The sequence below is a fragment of the Chinchilla lanigera genome, unplaced genomic scaffold (assembly GCF_000276665.1).
Source record: "Chinchilla lanigera isolate Chin_1 unplaced genomic scaffold, ChiLan1.0 scaffold00041, whole genome shotgun sequence".
Taxonomy (NCBI): Eukaryota; Metazoa; Chordata; class Mammalia; order Rodentia; family Chinchillidae; genus Chinchilla; species Chinchilla lanigera.
Genome location: NW_004955442.1, coordinates 15,408,176 through 15,425,369, shown reverse-complemented (window position 1 = coordinate 15,425,369; position 17,194 = coordinate 15,408,176). Strand labels below are relative to the sequence as shown.

Genomic DNA, 17,194 nt, shown 5'->3' with positions numbered 1-17,194 from the left:
AAAAAAAAAAAAAAAAAAAAAAAAGAATTCAGAATTTGCTGCAATAACCAAGATGGATTTTGGTGCCACGGAAGGTAACACATTCCTAGGCCTGTGGGGTGCTGTCCTACATGCTTCTCAGCAGTATGTGCCAAACCAGCCCCTACAGTACCACACTGGTGTTCTCTCTCTTCTCTCCCATCTCTGGGAAGCCTTGAAAACACAAGTACAGCACTGATTCCTGGGCTTATTCAACTACCCCTTTTCAGAGAATATGTTGGCTCTTCAAGTCAATATACTTCTCCTTTCTATATTCAGTTTTGCTTAACTCAAAAACTCTCAAACAAACAAAAAACTCTCAATCAGTGGATCATTTACAAGTAAAATGGTATACAATGCATTTACCATTCAAATATAATTTTGTTACTCATTTATAGGTAAAATGCTACTTTCCCTTTAATAAGAAGTGTTAGTTTTTCTTAGCTCAACTTACTACTTGTCTTAGTAGAAAAATTACCCAAGCTGGCCCTGACCACTACATTCTAAATTAGCTGACAAATTAGTGGACAAGAAACTCCTCTGCCAAACTCTAGTTGGCTTTGTTGGGGTTTTAACTTACCGATCTCACTGCTGCAAGGACATTAACAATGCTCCCATCAAGACTGTGTCCATTTGCAACAATGTCGCCCAATGAATAATAATCACGAGACTCTTTAACAGGTAAATGTATCAAAGAAAGTAACTTGGTGTCCACTTCATAACTGGAACAAACTTTTACCATTGAGTGATTTTCACTGAGCAATAGTTTACAGTTGCTAAATAACAAAGAACATATTAAAAAGTTAGTATGAAATGACTTTTAATAGAAAAATACTTCCAACTTCACAGTCCTTTTACTTTTTGTGTTATAGGCTATACTAAGAAATTTATGCTTTTTACTCCTAGAAACACCAAATAATGTTGCAAAATATTTTTGTCTAAAATTTGCTTGTCTAGAAATTCTAAGGCAATTATCAAATAAATGTATTGCTGGAGAAAAAAAAAATATTGCCTAAAAAAAAAAACCCCAAGATACAGCTGAGGGGCACAGTGCCTGCCTGGCAAGGGCAAGGTTTTCAGTTCAATTCCCAGTACTAAATAAATAAATATAAATCAAATGTACTTGTTTTTCATCTCAATCTTTAATTCTTCAAAGAAATAAAATATGCTTCCAATTAATAAAATGTTTTGGGTATCAATTTGTGCCTGAATTCTAGGCACACTACTTGTCTGACTTTGTCCAAAACTTTTTTTTTTGAGACAGTGTCTCACTGTGTAGCCCAGGCTGGCCTCAAACTCACGGTGATCCTGCCTCAGTTTCTGGAGCGCTGGGATTACAGGTGTATATCGCCACACCTGGACTTTGTTCAAAACTCTGAGTTTTAGTCTCCTTTTCTATAAAATAGGAGTATAATAACATTCTAAATTGGGGATGTTGGTGCATGCCTATAATCCCAGCATTCTAGGAGGTCAAAGCAAGTAAGATCACAAGTTCAAGCCCAACTTGAGAAACTCAGTAGCATTCTGTCTCAAAGTTTAAAAACCTGGGGATAAGCTAAGTGCAGTGGTGCACATCTGTAATCTCAGCACTTGGGAGGCTGAGGCCTCCCAAGAGGATAGGTACAAGCACCTGCCTGGCAAGCACAAGGTCCTGAGTTTGATTCCTGGTACCAACAAAAAAAAGAGGATCACTGTGAGTTTGAGGCCAGCCTGGGCTACAAAGTGAGTTCAAGACCACCTTGTACTACATAGCAAAATCCTGTCTCAAAAAGACGATAAATAAATAAATAAAAACTGGGGATATAACTCAGTGCAAAGGACCTGGGTTCAATACCCACTACTACAAAAAAGATGACTCTAAAACTTTAGCTCCTATTTTTTTGTTGTTGTTGTTTTTGTTTTTGTTTTTCTCCGGTACCGGGAACCGAACTCACAACCCTGCGCTTGCCAGGCAGGCGCTTTGCCGCTGAGCTAAATCCCCAGCCCCGACTCTAAAACTTTAGAGAGCTATAAAAATCCAAGAACTTATTATTTCTCCTTCTTATGACCCTAACTGCTCTGCCTAAGGTCAAAGACAGTGTTTCACTTATTTAAATTGTGCTGTGAATAGAGTAGATACAGAATATTTGTAATACACTTGAATTGAGGTGCTTTTTTCCTTACATGTAATCAGTTCCCAAGTTCTTTATGGGGTATCCTCCACAGCAATTTTTTTTTTTTTGAGGCTGGTCTGATTCCTAAGCTTAGTCTTCTACATCAGCTTTCTGAGTAGCTGGGACTACAGGTACACATCATGGTGCCCAGCTTTCACACCTTTCTAACCCAGCCCTCCTCTTTTTCCTTCCTACTGCTATCACCTTGGTTATCTACCTCATTACTTCTCTCTCAAACTACTGCCTTGATCTCCTAACTAAGCTTCCCTTACAATACATCCTCTACATGTAGCCAAAGTAGTCTCCCTAAGTCATAAATATGAAAATATTATTTCCCAGCTCAAAGACCTTCTGTGGCTACCCATCAAAAAGGAATGAACTTAGATGACAGGCAATGCTGTCTGCAAATGTCTCTGCTCCTGCAAGATTCTCTTCCCATTGGACCTTGCACTTGGCCTGCATTCCAGCTATGAATATGAAATCAACATTTTTGGATGCAAAATATTGAACATTAGTAATTTTATATGGCTGAATCTGATATTAACTGAAAATGTCAGGAGGTTACATGTTTATTTCTTCTGCCAAGAATGTTCTTCCCTCCCTCCTTCCATTCATTCATTCCATAAATATTTACTGAGATGTTATATGTCAGAACTTAAGCAGGGGAAAATAATGTGAAGAAGATATACAAGACCTCGGCTCTCATGAAACTCACATGTGTGAGAGGGAGTCAGAAGAAAAATTAGTCAAATAATCTCAAAGAGTAACCTGGATTTTGATACTATTAGCATGAGTACCCCAGGTCCTAGTGACTAACTAGAAAGACTCCTAAAGACTGAGTAAATGGGAGAATCAAAGAAGGTAATAGGTAAGCTGAGAGATTGACAATAAGAACTAGCAAATATTCAAACAGATGGGAGAAAAATGTTCTATACAGATGGAATAGAAAGTACAATAGGTCTTAGTTCAGAATGACTCTAGGATGTTCATGAAAAGGAAAAAGTTCACTGTGGCTGCAGAGATGGGCCTGAGAGTCTAGTATAAAACAAGTCAAAAGAGTAGATTGGAGAAGGCATGATGGATGCAGGCGTCTATACAGCAGACTGCTGTGCTCACCTATAGCCCTTTACAGGTGGCACCTGGTAAGTTGCACCCTCGTCTCCAGAGCTTTCCTTGGTCCAAACTGCCTTGGAGGGCCGGGGATATAGCTCAGTGGCACAGCGCCTGCCTGGCAAGCACAAGGTCCTGAGTCTGATTCCTGGCTTAAAAAAGAAGAACCAAACTGCCTTAGAGATTATGCCCTTTCTCCAAGGGGTTGAAGAGATGGATAGACTACAGTTTATGAGTAATTCAGGGCACAAAAGTCAGCCCCTTCCCTCAGGGTACTGCTCCAGGAGCTACTGATACTCCGAGCTTCCTTCTGGTCTCCAGCTGAACCCCACCCTTCTTCCCACCCAGTCCTGCAGCCTTCTCCTGAGAGCTCTCACTCAAGGATCCATTTGCACAAGAATCATCAAGTTCTTCAAGGGAACCTAATCTAAGATAGTAAGGCATGTGAAGAGAATGATACCTTGAAATGAAAAAGGGATATCACTTCCAAGATTGAGCTGTTCTCCTCCTCCTCCTCCTTCTTTTTCCTCTTCCTGTACTATTTTTTTAGACAGGGTCTCACTATATAGTTCAGGCTAGCTTCAAACTCACTATATAGCCCAAGGTCCCTCAAATTCATGGCGATCCTCCTGCCTCAGCCTCCTCAGTGCTGGGATTACAGGCATGTGCCACCATGCCTGGCTTGAGATTTTCTTCTAATTATTCAGTTTTAATGAGACTGGAACCAAATTTTTTAAAAATCTAAGGCTGAGAATTAAATATGGTGGGCTCTTCATATATGTGGGTTCTGAATTCAGGGATTCAACCAATCGTAGGTCAAAAATACTTAGGAGGGGTGGGGATTTAGCTCAGCAGCACAGCGCCTGCCCAGCAAGTGCAAGGTCGTGAGTTCGATCCCTGGTTCCAGAAAAAAAAAAAAACCAAAAGAGAAGAAAATTTAGGAAAAACCAATAAAAATAACAATATAACAATAAAAATAATAGTTATAACAACTATTTATATAGCACTTACATTGAATTAGGTATTATAAGTAGATATGGCTTCAAATATACGAGAGAATATACATAGGTTATATGCAAATATGCCATTTTATATAAGGAACTTGAACATGTGGATTTTGTTACCTACAGGGATCCTGAAACCAGTCTTCCACAGGTATCGGGGAAGGCTATGCTAAATACACAGCTACTACTATATCAAAGTAAATTATCTCATAAATCATCTCCTGTATCTCAAAATAAATATTGTCAAGAGGAAATTAAACTCCAGATTTTCAAATTGAAGTACAGCACCCTTAGTAAGCACTCTGTTAGTCTGACCCAAAGTTATTAGTAATGATCCTTCTAGCACAAAAGTTATTGAACTTCACGCTAGACAGATATTTACCTAGGAGTTGCAGGGCTGAACTTTTCTTCTCTTTCTATTTCTTTTCTTTGGATCAGGGGATTTTCAATTATCACTAAAACAGAGGGCAAAGCACGATGACATCACACAATAATGCGAGGATTAATCAAAAACAAGTGTGTAAACAATGACTCTAGCCCTATAATTCTAACTTCTAAGCTGGGGTCATGAATCCATCACAGGTACTTCGTGTGAGAATTGGCCTCCTGAGGTGCAGCCATCAGTTTGACTCCAGGTGACTTTTCCAATGTTTTATGTTTATGTCTCAATATGTGGCTTATATTCATATTATTTTAGCAACTTAACTGCACTCAACATTTGATTTGCATGTAATATTCTCTTCAATAAAACTAATTGACCACCACTACACACTTACCTTTGGAAACAATAATGAGAGGTGAAAACAGCAATGCAAAAGTGAGCAGAACTCACCAATTTTGGCTCTGGCACTTTCTAGCTTTGTGAATGCAACATTTTGGGATTTCAGTTTCCCCATGGCCTATATTAGATCTTTTTTGCTGTTTTGTTCATTCCTCACACCACCAACCCATGACCACCACCCCTATCTTGCAAATAAAGACACTGCAGCTCAGAAGTTAAATAACTTTCTTGAGGTTTTATATCTACAAAGTAGTAGAGCTAGAATTAGAATTCTTCTGATTCAAAAATCTATACTCTTTTCACTGCACTCCACTAACATCTTATTTGTATGTATAATCATCACAGATTTTAGGCTTTTAAAAATCCCTTATTTTTGATCCTCACCAACATCAACATATAATTTAATACTAAAATATATCTTTATCTCTCTGTATAACTGATGTTTTACCATTCATTCAAGGAATGTTTATAACTGTCTTGGGCCCTACGAAGTTTGCAATGTTTTCTGCCTTCATACTCCATATGTTTAATAAACTTATTTGGTTAGAAAGATAATATACATATCCCTGAAAATTAATAATACAAAGCAAAATAAAATTAGGTACCAAATAAATGACATGAGTAACTGGCTGCTTGACTCTACAGTATTGGATAAGAGTGGTTCATTATCTGCATTACTCTTTCCCTTCTTTCTCTACCATAAAGGAGAGCTAGTATACCTGCTTTCCTGTTTCTGTTTTGTTTACAGCTGTTATCTAGCTGGTGACTAAATTTTACACTTTATACCATATATACTACCTCATTAAACATTCACAATAACCTAATGGGTTATTGGTTCATATAATGTAAATAAATGTTGGGGCTGGAATTGGAATCCAGATCTGTGCTTTCAAAGTCCTTGTTTGTTTTGTTTTGAGACAGGGTCTCACTGTGTAGCCCAGACTGGCCTTGAACTCACAACAATCCTCCTGTCTCAGCCATGTGAATGCTGGGATTACAGGCAGGCACCACTACACCTGGCTGAAAGTCCTTATTGTTTTGTACTATCAGAGAGATACTGGTGTGCGAAGATGATGCAAAAATTTGGTATATCAACTAAAAGTAAAGTTCCTTAAGAACCAGGTGTGGTGGAACATACCTGTAATCCCTGTGCTCTGGGAAACTAGCAGGATTGCTAGTTTGAGCCTAAACTGAGCAACTTAGTGATTTAGTGAGATACTGTATCAAAATAAAAAGCAAATGAAGAGAAGGGGCGTGGGGATGTAGCCCAGTGCAAACATTCAATTCCCAAAAAATGTCTTACCATGTTTATATGCTTCAAGTAACATGCTAAATACCTTGCAATATGCTTTTAACATCTGATTTTTTTCTGATAAGGTTCTGGAGAATTATAAAGTGTGTCTTATTTCTTTGTGACTCCTTCAGTATAGTTGCCACAAACAACACAGTAATAGAAACACTTTAAGGACCAGTGCTAACTTACCACATTCTCCAACCCTAAAGCTGTTAGAAAGTGACTTGATATAATCTTCGTTGCCCCAGGACGTTGCATTTACAAAATAGGTTGGTGAATCACGAATGGTGAAACTGAAAGTATATCTTTCTGATCCAATGTCTAAGAGAAAACCAATACTTTTATTCTCTAAGTGAAAAGTTTTATTTTGACTTTGAACAAATGATTATATATTTAATCAAATGATCAATTAGGGTTTTTTTTTTTAAGTCAGGGTCTTTCTCTGTAGATCAGGCTGGCCTTGAACTCACTATGCAACCCAAGCTGGCCTCAGACTCTCAGTGTTCCTTCTGCCTCAGCCTCCCGAGTGCTGGGATTACAGGACTGTGCCACCACACCCAGCTAAATGATCAGTTATTGATAAGTACTAAAATGATAAAAAATACTTCAGCACCTGGTAGAAAGTGTTATTTTAGGTGTACATTCTATAAGTTATGCTTTCATGAATTTTGAAGTAAAATGATAAGTTGCCAGTGTAGTTAGTTCTTTGCTCCTTTCTCCAATGATCTGCGTATTTGGAGGAAAATGATATGTAGACTTCAACTGTCCATTTATAAGCTTAGATTTTCCATTTTTCTGTTACTGCTATTGTTTTAACCCAAGTCAAAATTCAAGTGTAGCCAGGTGTGGTGGCTCATGCCTGTAATCCCAGCACTCAGAGGGGTGTGGCAGGTAGATTGTTTCGAGTTTGAGACCAGCCTTGGCTACAAAGTGATCTCAAGGCCAGCCTGAACTGCATAGCAAGACCTTGTCTCAAAAAAGAAGAAAAGAAAAAAGAAAAGAAAAGAAAAAAAATTTACTTCACAACAAATTGTGTGATACTAAATAATCACCACTAGGGGTCAGCAAGTACATTTTTGTACAAAATAAAAATTTATTATTTTTGGTAATTAAAAAAGTAATATAGTGGTGATGAAAACCTGTAGTCCCAGCACACAGGAAGATCATGCGTTCAAGGCCAACCTGGACTACCAAGAAAAATTGTGTGTCAAAACAAAACAAAAAGGTAATACAACCTAACATAAATACCAATATATCTTTTTTTTTTTTGGTTTTTCTCCGGTAGCGGGAACCGAACTCACGACCTTGCGCTTGCCAGGCAGGCGCTTTTGCAGCTGAGCTAAATCCCCAGCCCCAATACCAATATATCTTGAACAGGGATTAATGTCTACTTTTGGAAAGAGAATTAGGATGGGTTGAAAAAGAAATTTTGCTCCAAGTGTGGTGGCACATGCCTGTAATCCCCGCACTAGGGAGGCTGAGGCAGGAGGATCATTGTGAGCTCGAGGCCAGCCTTGGCCACAAAGTGAGCTCAAGACCAGCCTAAACTGCATAGGGAGACCCTGTCTCAAAAAGACAAAAAATAGAACAATAACAAAAAAGAAATTTTGCTTATCAATTCTACATTTTCTACTGACTGAATTTTTCATGAAAAAATAATGTTATTTATGCAGTGTTTTTAGAAGTCAGTAAGCATACCTTCCCCCAAAAAAGTACTATAGATGTCATAAAAAGAAGTCAAACAACAATGAAGTATTCCCCTTCTCATTCAGACAATCTGAGGGTGAAAAACTACATTTCACTGTTATAATTTTAGCATATATCTTAGTAATTACTTTTTTCATAATTACTGTATTTGAAATTATGCCTTTTAGACCTTAGTAAACAGTAAGATAAAGATTTTCTCAAACTGTTCAAGTGGTAATATTGATCTACTTATGATAAAATAAAGTACATACATGAACTGCATGAGAACAAGATGGTAACTGTTATATAACCTCAAAAATAAAAATGGCACATGAACATAAAATAAAACAAAAATAAAGGTAACTATCACTACACTGTGAGTCAAACTAACAGAGCCATAATTACTCAGATAATTTTAGTAAAATTAATGTCTTTTTTGTCAAAATTATTGGCTGGCTAGAGTTCTGATTCACTTTGACACTATATCTTAACTTTTAATAAAAAGCTCTGACACTTCTAAAGTAATTGCAATGAATTGCTAGTTTGGCATTCCATATTTTATCTTTCATACAAACTACAAAAATTTAAAGGTGATTTTTTTTTTTTTTTTTTTTTTGTTTTTTTGAGACCAGTTCTTGCTATGTAGTTCAGGCTGGCCTACAACTTGTGGTCCTGCCTAGGCCTCCTGAATGCTGGGATTGCAGGCTTGTGTCACCATGCCTAAAAAGTGATTTGATTTTACTGTTGGTTTTTGGTTGTTGTTTTGGTAGCGGGAATCAAACTCAGGGCCTCAAGCTTGCCAGGCAGGCAATGCACAACTGAACTACATCCCCAGCCCTGTGACTTGATTTTAAAACCTAAATTTTAGTCTTGGATTATCTTTCCATTGTTCTAAAACTCTCACACAGGTCAAATAACTTCATAAAAACCACTAAGGCCAAAGTTAACTATTATTTTCCACACATGAAAGATGAATTTTTTTTCAATACCTTGTCCAGATATTTGAGTAAATGTATGGATACTGCTGCTATACTTTTCTCTCCCTCAGGCACTACTCTACCATGACACCTTCCTGCTCAAAAAGCCTCATCCTATCATTTTCTCACTTGTTTGATATTTATGTATTTTTCATCTCTTAGGCTGAAAGCGATAGGTAACCTGGAGGTTTTTTTTTTTAATTTTTAAAATGTTTATTAGTTATACAGTTAAAGGAAAAACAGTCTATAAGACTTATTACAAAAACAAAATAAGCCCCCTCACCCTCCTATCAGTTACTTTTTCCCAGAAGCAATCATTTTTAATACAATTGTTTGGGGGGGGTTGTTTGTTTTTTTTAGTGACCTGGAGTTCTTACTATGGGTCACACACAAAGCTAACCCTTACCCATATGAACTCATTTGCATCTCACATCAGCTTTAAATGTTCCTAATTCACAGGTACTGTATATATAGGACAATCTTAGATCATCTAGCAAGTAAATAAAGCAAGTCAATCTAGCCCCCCAAATTCATACTCTTACACACTGTTGTATCTGAAGATATGAGATTACGATTTCTATTTTTGCCGTTGTACAAGTACAGGTGCTAAAGAAACTCTTGTTGAGACAAGTTAATACACTGACCAAATTTTAACTACTTGGGGCATTGCATACTAAAGTCCTGTATGTTTGAGAACCATCACACAAAATCATTGAAATTGTGACCTGTTCTCACACATATGCCCTTGAATTGAGTACAATAAAGGATATGGCCATTGCCTTTAAGGAGTTAAACAGACATGGAGAATTTAATCAGTTAAATATACTTCATTGTAGTCATAAGCCACAGTTGATGAAACAAAGCAAAGTTAAACAGAACTCAGCTTTTTCTGTCTGGAAAGCCTTTGACGTCTGTTTTCCCAATAACTACACCAATTATTTTCTGAAAAACAAAAGAGTATAGAAGACCAGTATTAAACACAGATGTAGATGGTAAATTTAATTTCATGGACTCGTTATATTTTACTGGCTCTTAACAAACATTTTTGACTAGGAACCATTTAAATGTACTTATTTCAGATAAACATCTAAAAGAACTTCATAAATGCTCAGTTCCACAAAGAATAGTACAAAATAGTAAAACAGTTAACTGCTATTGCAAATATAATCATTTAATATCCAGTATGCTTCTACTTTATTTTCAATCACTAGATGGAGCATAGTAACTGCCCTATGCTATCAGTCTTTACCGAATTCATCCAAAGCACATGTATAATGCAATTTAATTTGCCATGGTCTTCAAAGCTTGCTTTGACATAGGGTTTTCTAACATAAAATTGCTTAACTTCTTAATTCAACCATGCTGGATAGTAATATAAATTAGATAGTAATGTCTAGTGGATAGTAATATAAATTAGACTGTAACAAAATTTATATATTGTTGCTAATAAATCTAAATTCTAAGGTCATGGATCTTAAACCTTCAAGATATTAAAATCTCCTTAAAACTTTAATGTTCTCTTTAATGAGTAACAAAGAAAAATAAAAATATTGAAAATGTGCCTTAAGAGATAATATTGTGATCCCAGCATGTGGGAAGCTGAGGCAGGAGGATCATGAGTTCGAGGTTAGCCTGGGCTACATAGATCTTGTCTAAAAAAATTTAAAATAAAGAAATAAAAGATATCTTTTTCTGAAAGGAAAAACATAAACTTATATTATTATTAATTCTAGCAACTGATTTTGTAATAATCTGTGACATTTCAAGTACAGTCAAGCTTTTAAGACTATCACATTCTGGCTGAGCTATTACCCAGAATTATTGTGTTTAGACACATTTTCATTATTTCTTAAATTCCACATACATGTACATTCAGTGAATTTTGATGGACATACTCAACTAAGGGAAATGTTGAATAATACTTTCAAATTGAAGAAGCAATTAGCAGTTTACTTTTTAAGGAAAACTAGCAGGAATAACTACATTTTAACATTAATAAAGTTTGAATTGCAAATTACTAAAGTTACATGCAAACTTATATCATTTTAAAAAATCTGTTTTTGCAAAGCCAGATAGGTCAGGGACTGAGAAGGTGGAGAAGGTAATAATCCCTTTCATTGTGCTGCACCTCATGGTTCTACCCAGGTTTCTTTTAAATAAATAACAGTTTCCATATGTTAGAAATCATTCTACAACTCCTGCCAAAAAGTGTTAAAAGCAGCATAATGACAAGTATTTAAGACAACAACTTTGATAATTTGATTAGGGATTTGCTATTGTGAATGAAAATGATTTTATAATGCCAAATTTGAGCATTTACTACATTTGTCACTTTATTAGGTATTCATTACACCAATACAAAATACCTTTTGATCATTTTGAACAATCAGTATTCAAACCTACTGATTGTTCATATATCTTCTACCTTACAGACAAAAGAAAGAGTAATATTTAGTTGGCATAGATACAAAGAAGTTTAGGGATAGGTAACATGTAACAATTATACTAAAACAATTAGTATATATATACCTGTCAATTTTACAAGCATATGTTCAATGAATCAATAATGTCTATGTAATGTCACCAAATAAAGTTTCATTAGCAAATAATCAAACGACTATATCATTGAAACCTACCAGGTTAGCCATATTTGGATGCAGATCTGAAAGTGCAGTGAAGGCCTTTGATGCAAAGGAGTTTGCCATTTTTAAATCTACATTTGAGAAGATAAAATTTAGATGCATAAATTAAAACTCTAAAATTATGAAAAATTTCAAAAATTAAAAAAATTAGGAAAGCACCGAATATTTTACTCATTTAAAAAATTATTCATTATAATAGTGAAATGTAAATTAATATAGATTTAGACCTATAGAAAACATGTTTAAAGTGTCTTTTTATTGTCAGGCATACTGACATATGCAAGTAATCACAGCACTTGGGAAGCTGAGCCAGGAGGATCACCAGGAGTTTGAGATCAGCCTCCGTTATAATGAGTTCAAGGCCAACTTAAACTGCATAGTTAGATCCCATCTCAAAAAAAAAAGTGTAGTGTCCTTTGAAGTCCCAGATAATCTAGATGCTAAAGTGAGAGTTACAGGCCAACCTGATATGACTCCATCTTAAAAAACAGACACAAAAACAAAACCCAAAGTGAATTATATAGCTAGATTTCAATTTTTCATTTTTTCTTGTGTGTGTGTGTTTCTTAATTTTTTGAGATTTGATCCCATTATGTAGTTCAGGCTGGCCTTGAAATTCCTACGTAGCCCAGGTGAGCCTCAAACTCTGGGTGATCCTCCTGCCTCAATCTCCTGAGTGCTGGGATTACACGTGTGTGCCACCACACTCAGCTCAATATTTTTGTTTTTTTAGGCTATGTAAACTGAGGTGGTGGCGCATGCCTGAAATCCCAGCACTCGGGAGGCTGAGGCAGGAGGATCGTCATGAGTTTGAGACCAGCCTGAGCTACAAAGTGAGCTCAAGGCCAGCCTGAACTGTATAGTAAGACCCTGCCTCAAAAAGACCAAAAAAAAAAAAAAAAAGACTGTAAAACTTAGCGATTTTTAAATATTATGTAAATTTAGAGTTTCAGATAAGAGATGATTCAGTGGGGCATTTGAGTATATGTGCTGCCGAAGCAGGCACTCAGTAGGATATTTGAAAATTTACATATTCATTGGCACCAAGCCTAACTAAAAACTAAAGCAAAACTGTATTGTAAACACCTCAAATCATAAAATTGGTCAGATTGTGTGAGGGGGAAGGTAGTAATTTTAAAGACATCTCTAGATGCTGAGCTTATGAAGACAAAGATAATGTCTTACATATTTTTATGTGGGTAGTTTTGAGGGGAAGGAGTTGGAGGGAGTGGAGGTCTGGTGTCTTGATAAGTTACCCAGGCTGGTCTCCAATTCCTGGGCTCAAGGGACTCTCCCAGCTCAACGTCTGTGAGTACTGGGACTGTAGGAATGTACTGCTGTGCCCTCCTATGTACTACTTAGCACATAGAAAATACACATAAATATCAAATGAATGAATGGCAAATTGTCCATAAATATTATCACTATAAAAGGTTTTATTGTACCCCAAACTGTAACCTACAGCAAACTAACAGTCTGACGATTTCGCTTTGTAAAGTATAGCTTTTCTAAATCTGATAATGCCCTCACCCATAGGCTTCAGTTGAAGAAAGTATTCCCTGAAACCTGAGTTCAGTGAACCTGTGGAGTTGCTTAAATATGATTTTGAATTCCAGCACCACTAGTTTACATGTTTTGACATTATTAAACTTAATTTCGGGGCTAGGGATTTAGCTCAGCGGCACAGCGCCTGCCTGGCAAACACAAGATCATGAGTTCAATTCCTGGTACTAGTAAAAAACAAAATAAATAAATAAATAAAAATAAACAATTTCCTCATCCTGAAAATGTGAATACCACTTACGGTGAGAATTCTGAATAGTGTGCACAAGGTACCCAGATGTTCACAGGCTCTCAGTAAATGATAGCATTATCTTTTAATATTATCCAGTGTAGTGTAGCAGTTTTTGCATTCAAGGCCTTCTGGTGCCAGAAGAAATAATTGGGAATTAAGCAGTATTAAATTTTTCACTCATTCTTTGGCCTCAGCAGATCTGGCTATGAAATTTCACTCTCTGAAATATTTGTCAAACAATGACAGGTTCATTTATTCATTTAAGAGCCAGGTGTGGGCCAGGTATATAGCTCAGCGGCACAGTGCCTACTTGGCAAGCACAAGGCCCTAAGTTCAATTCCCTGTACCATTAAAAAAAAAAAAAAAAAAAAAAAAGATCCGCGTGTGGTGGCACATGCCTATAATTCCAGCACTTGGGTGGCTGAGGCAGGAGGATTGCCCAGACACTCCTCCTGCCAAGCGTGGAAGGAAAGATATAATGATGATGGAATTCTGTTAAAGTAATAGAGGTAGCAATGCCAAAGGTGCCTGTTATGAAGCTGTGCCTACACAACAGGCAGTAGGGACACCAGAACCACCTCTGACAGATTCCCCATCTCAGCTCTCCTAATTCTCCTCCTTGATCTCTGAGTTCATCCTGCGATTTTAAAGAGTGACTGCCTATCTGGCCTGAATCCAGCCTCACCTGGTCTGTTTTTCTAGGACCCTCCTGGTCCTTTGTTTAGGCCTAATCCCCTCTGGCTCCTCTTTGCTGAAGCTCTCCTCCAGAGGAGAAAGCTGAATTTCACAGCCCTCACTTCCTCAGGGGGTCTGGAACAGGAGAAAGGGACTCTATGAACCCAAATGAAGAAGGCACACTGCCTGGGCTACAAAGTGAGCTCAAGGCTGGCCTGAACTGCATAGTCAGACCCTGACTCAAAAAAAAACAAAAACAAAATTAATTAATTAAAATAAAATTGATGTTGGAGCCAGGCATGGTGGCACACGCCTGTAATCCCAGAACATGAGAGGCAGAAATAGGAGGATCACCATGAGTTTGAGGCCAGCCTGGGCTATACAGTGAGACTCTGTCTGGAAAAAACAATTGATGTTGGACTAGGCTATTACTAAGCAATCTTTTCTATGCCATTTCTCTACAGGGAAATCACTCCAAACTCTCATCATAAACCACAAATTTTGTAACAAACTTTAATAAAACTAGTTATTTTCTCTTATAGAAGAGAACAGTTTTGTTCAGTTTTTTCCTCCTGCTGCTTCAATGGGAACTTAGGCAAGTTTTGTACTATGAAATTCTAGCTAACTTCTAAATATGAGGTGTCCATTAGTAAGTTAGCTGGCTGTCCATTAGTAAGTTAGCTGGCTGCTCCAGTATGAAGACAGAAGAAAATATGTTAGTAACTTTTCAAATTAGTTTCAAATTTTCTAACACTGCTTTAAAAAAGAAAAGAAAAAAATGTATGGCTTGCACACAAATATTTCTGAAAGTTCCTTATTTTATATTCTCCTCATACATTTGCATCTAGTAACTGACAAGCCCAAGGCTGAAGGATCCAAAACATCATTTTGTTTTAATCTCTTTGGTGATGGGCAAGGCTCCCTGTTTGTTCATTCGGTGTTTTGACGTTGTATTTTAGATGATTACAATTCCATAACACTCTGCAAAAAGCAGCACTCTGAAGAGTAAAAAGATCAGTGTTGTCAGAGAGCGCGGGTGGGTAGGAGAGAGCAGGGGGGTGGATTTCTAGGGCGTGAGACTGGTCTGTGGGGTCCTGTAGTGGCAGTCTGCTGGCGTGACATTACGCACTTGTCAGAACTCAGCTGGCGCAACACTGAGCACTGGAAAGAGACGCGCTGCACTGGGTAAGGAAGCTGTTTGGAAACAACGCGATGTACACTGTGACTATGCAGCAGGTTCTGCATATTTTACAGCCTGGGTCTGCCCTCGGGTTCTGGCTTTTAAATCTGACTGGCCCTCTCGCCCCTTAAAACTGCCCCGGAGCTCCCGAGCACGGTCCCTTCCGCGCACCCCGAACACGGGCGCCAGCGAGGCCAGCCCTGTGCTGAGAGGAGGGCCGAGAGAAGGGGACCCGAGGGACCAAGCTCCGAGAGGAAGACTTGGGGGCCGGAACCCGAGGGAGAACCTGAGGGGCCCCAGGAGGGTCCTGAGGGGGGAACCTGAGGTGCGAAACCCCAGGGGGACCCAACAGGAGGCGGGGAGTGCCCGGGGGGGGAACCTGGCGGGGCCTGAGGAGCGGGAGACTTGAGCCGGGACATTATCGACAGGACCCCGAGAGGCCCAGAGCCGCGCGCTAGCCGGGGAACCCTCAGGGACCAAGCCGGCTTCCCACAGCGCACGCAGCAGCCTGAAACCCCAGCCCTAAGAAATGAAGCGAGGCGCGTGCCGCTGCTCACCAGATGCGCGCCGGGCTGGCTGGTCTTCTGGCCCGCCCCGGAGTCTCCCGCTTTCCGCGGCTTCTCCACAGAGCGCTCGGACAGCGGCTGCCGGGAGCCCACTTGACAGCCGCACGCGACCGTTAGCACGAGGCCCCGCCCAGCCGCGTGCCGATCCGGGGCCCGCCAGGAGCCGGCCTCCCACCAAGAGCTCGCCACGCCCCTTCCAGCCTGGACCACGCCCATAGAGTGCTGGCCCCGCCCCCCAGGACGCTGACCCCACCCCCTAGGAGAATATTACTGTCTCGTCTCTTCTGCAGCCTAAGCGCTTCCACAGACTCTAGCGCCGAAGGGCAGGGCAGGCGTGAGAGTCACTGGACGCCCGCGAGCAGCTCGAGCACAGCAGAGGACCCGCAGGTAGAATAGGACTCGACCAGGCATCCATCGCGGTCACCTGTCTCGACTGATCTCGACTGCACTTGCAGGATGACCCACTGGGGAAACGTTGAGAAAACGGAGGCGGAATCTCTCTACGATGTTCTGTAATAATTCACTTACTACAGAACACCTTACTTAATTAAATTAATCTCAACTTAAAGCAGAACACGCACCAAAGAAAGCCGAGAGAGAGTGTTCACAGGGCTGTGGAGAAGAGGGCTGCTGCCCACAGACCTGGCCGGTCACTTGGTGAGGCAGGGCGGGGCGGCTGCTGTAGGTAAAGGATTCCCTTGGTGGCACTGAATGCCGCCTAAATCATGAGTTGCATGTGTAGCATCATGCAAAAATAAGCAATATCACATAAAATGCATTATATGTGTATACATGGTACAAAGTTTCACTCAGAAAATACCTATGTATGTAAATGTTCACATGTATGTATGTGTGTGTGTGTGTGTGTGTGTATGTAGTGCGAAAGAGAGTACTTAGGTGAACCTGACCCCGACCCCAAAATTGCCGCCTTTTTGTGTTTTAAATTACTACTATGTGGACATTTTAATCTAATGACTTATTAAAATAATTTTAGTCAGTACCCATTGGGACAAAGAAGAGCCAACAACTAAATCCATTCAGTTTATCAACAAGTACTGTCTACATGTAGCATGATTTATTTGGGGGGTTTTGTTTTGTTTCTTCCGGTACCAGAAATCGAACTCACGACCTTGCGCTTGCCAGGCAGGCGCTGTGCCACTGAGCTAAATCTCCAGCCCCTGTAGCATTATTTAAATTGGTGAGCTTCTCCCTTAAAAAAGGAAAAAACCTTTGCTAAATATTATGCAGCCACATGTTACAAAAGAAAAATACATTATAGGCAAGTTTTGTTATTATCAAAATACAATTTTAAG

At 39.0% G+C, this 17,194-nt stretch overlaps 1 protein-coding gene across 1 annotated transcript in view; it reads right to left on the bottom strand.

Annotated features, from left to right (window-relative positions):
• The window catches only part of Meiob (meiosis specific with OB domains), a 35,653-nt gene extending 19,627 nt beyond the window's left edge, over positions 1-16,026 (bottom strand). The window contains exons 1-6 of the mRNA XM_005391499.1: positions 15,873-16,026; positions 11,660-11,736; positions 9,908-9,965; positions 6,550-6,681; positions 4,668-4,740; positions 599-794 (exon numbers count right to left, since the gene is read on the bottom strand). Of these exons, the coding sequence (XP_005391556.1) occupies positions 599-794; positions 4,668-4,740; positions 6,550-6,681; positions 9,908-9,965; positions 11,660-11,728 (528 nt within the window). The 5' untranslated portion in view covers positions 11,729-11,736; positions 15,873-16,026. The remainder of the gene's footprint in view (positions 1-598; positions 795-4,667; positions 4,741-6,549; positions 6,682-9,907; positions 9,966-11,659; positions 11,737-15,872) is intronic.
• Between the last annotated feature and the right edge of the window lie 1,168 nt (positions 16,027-17,194).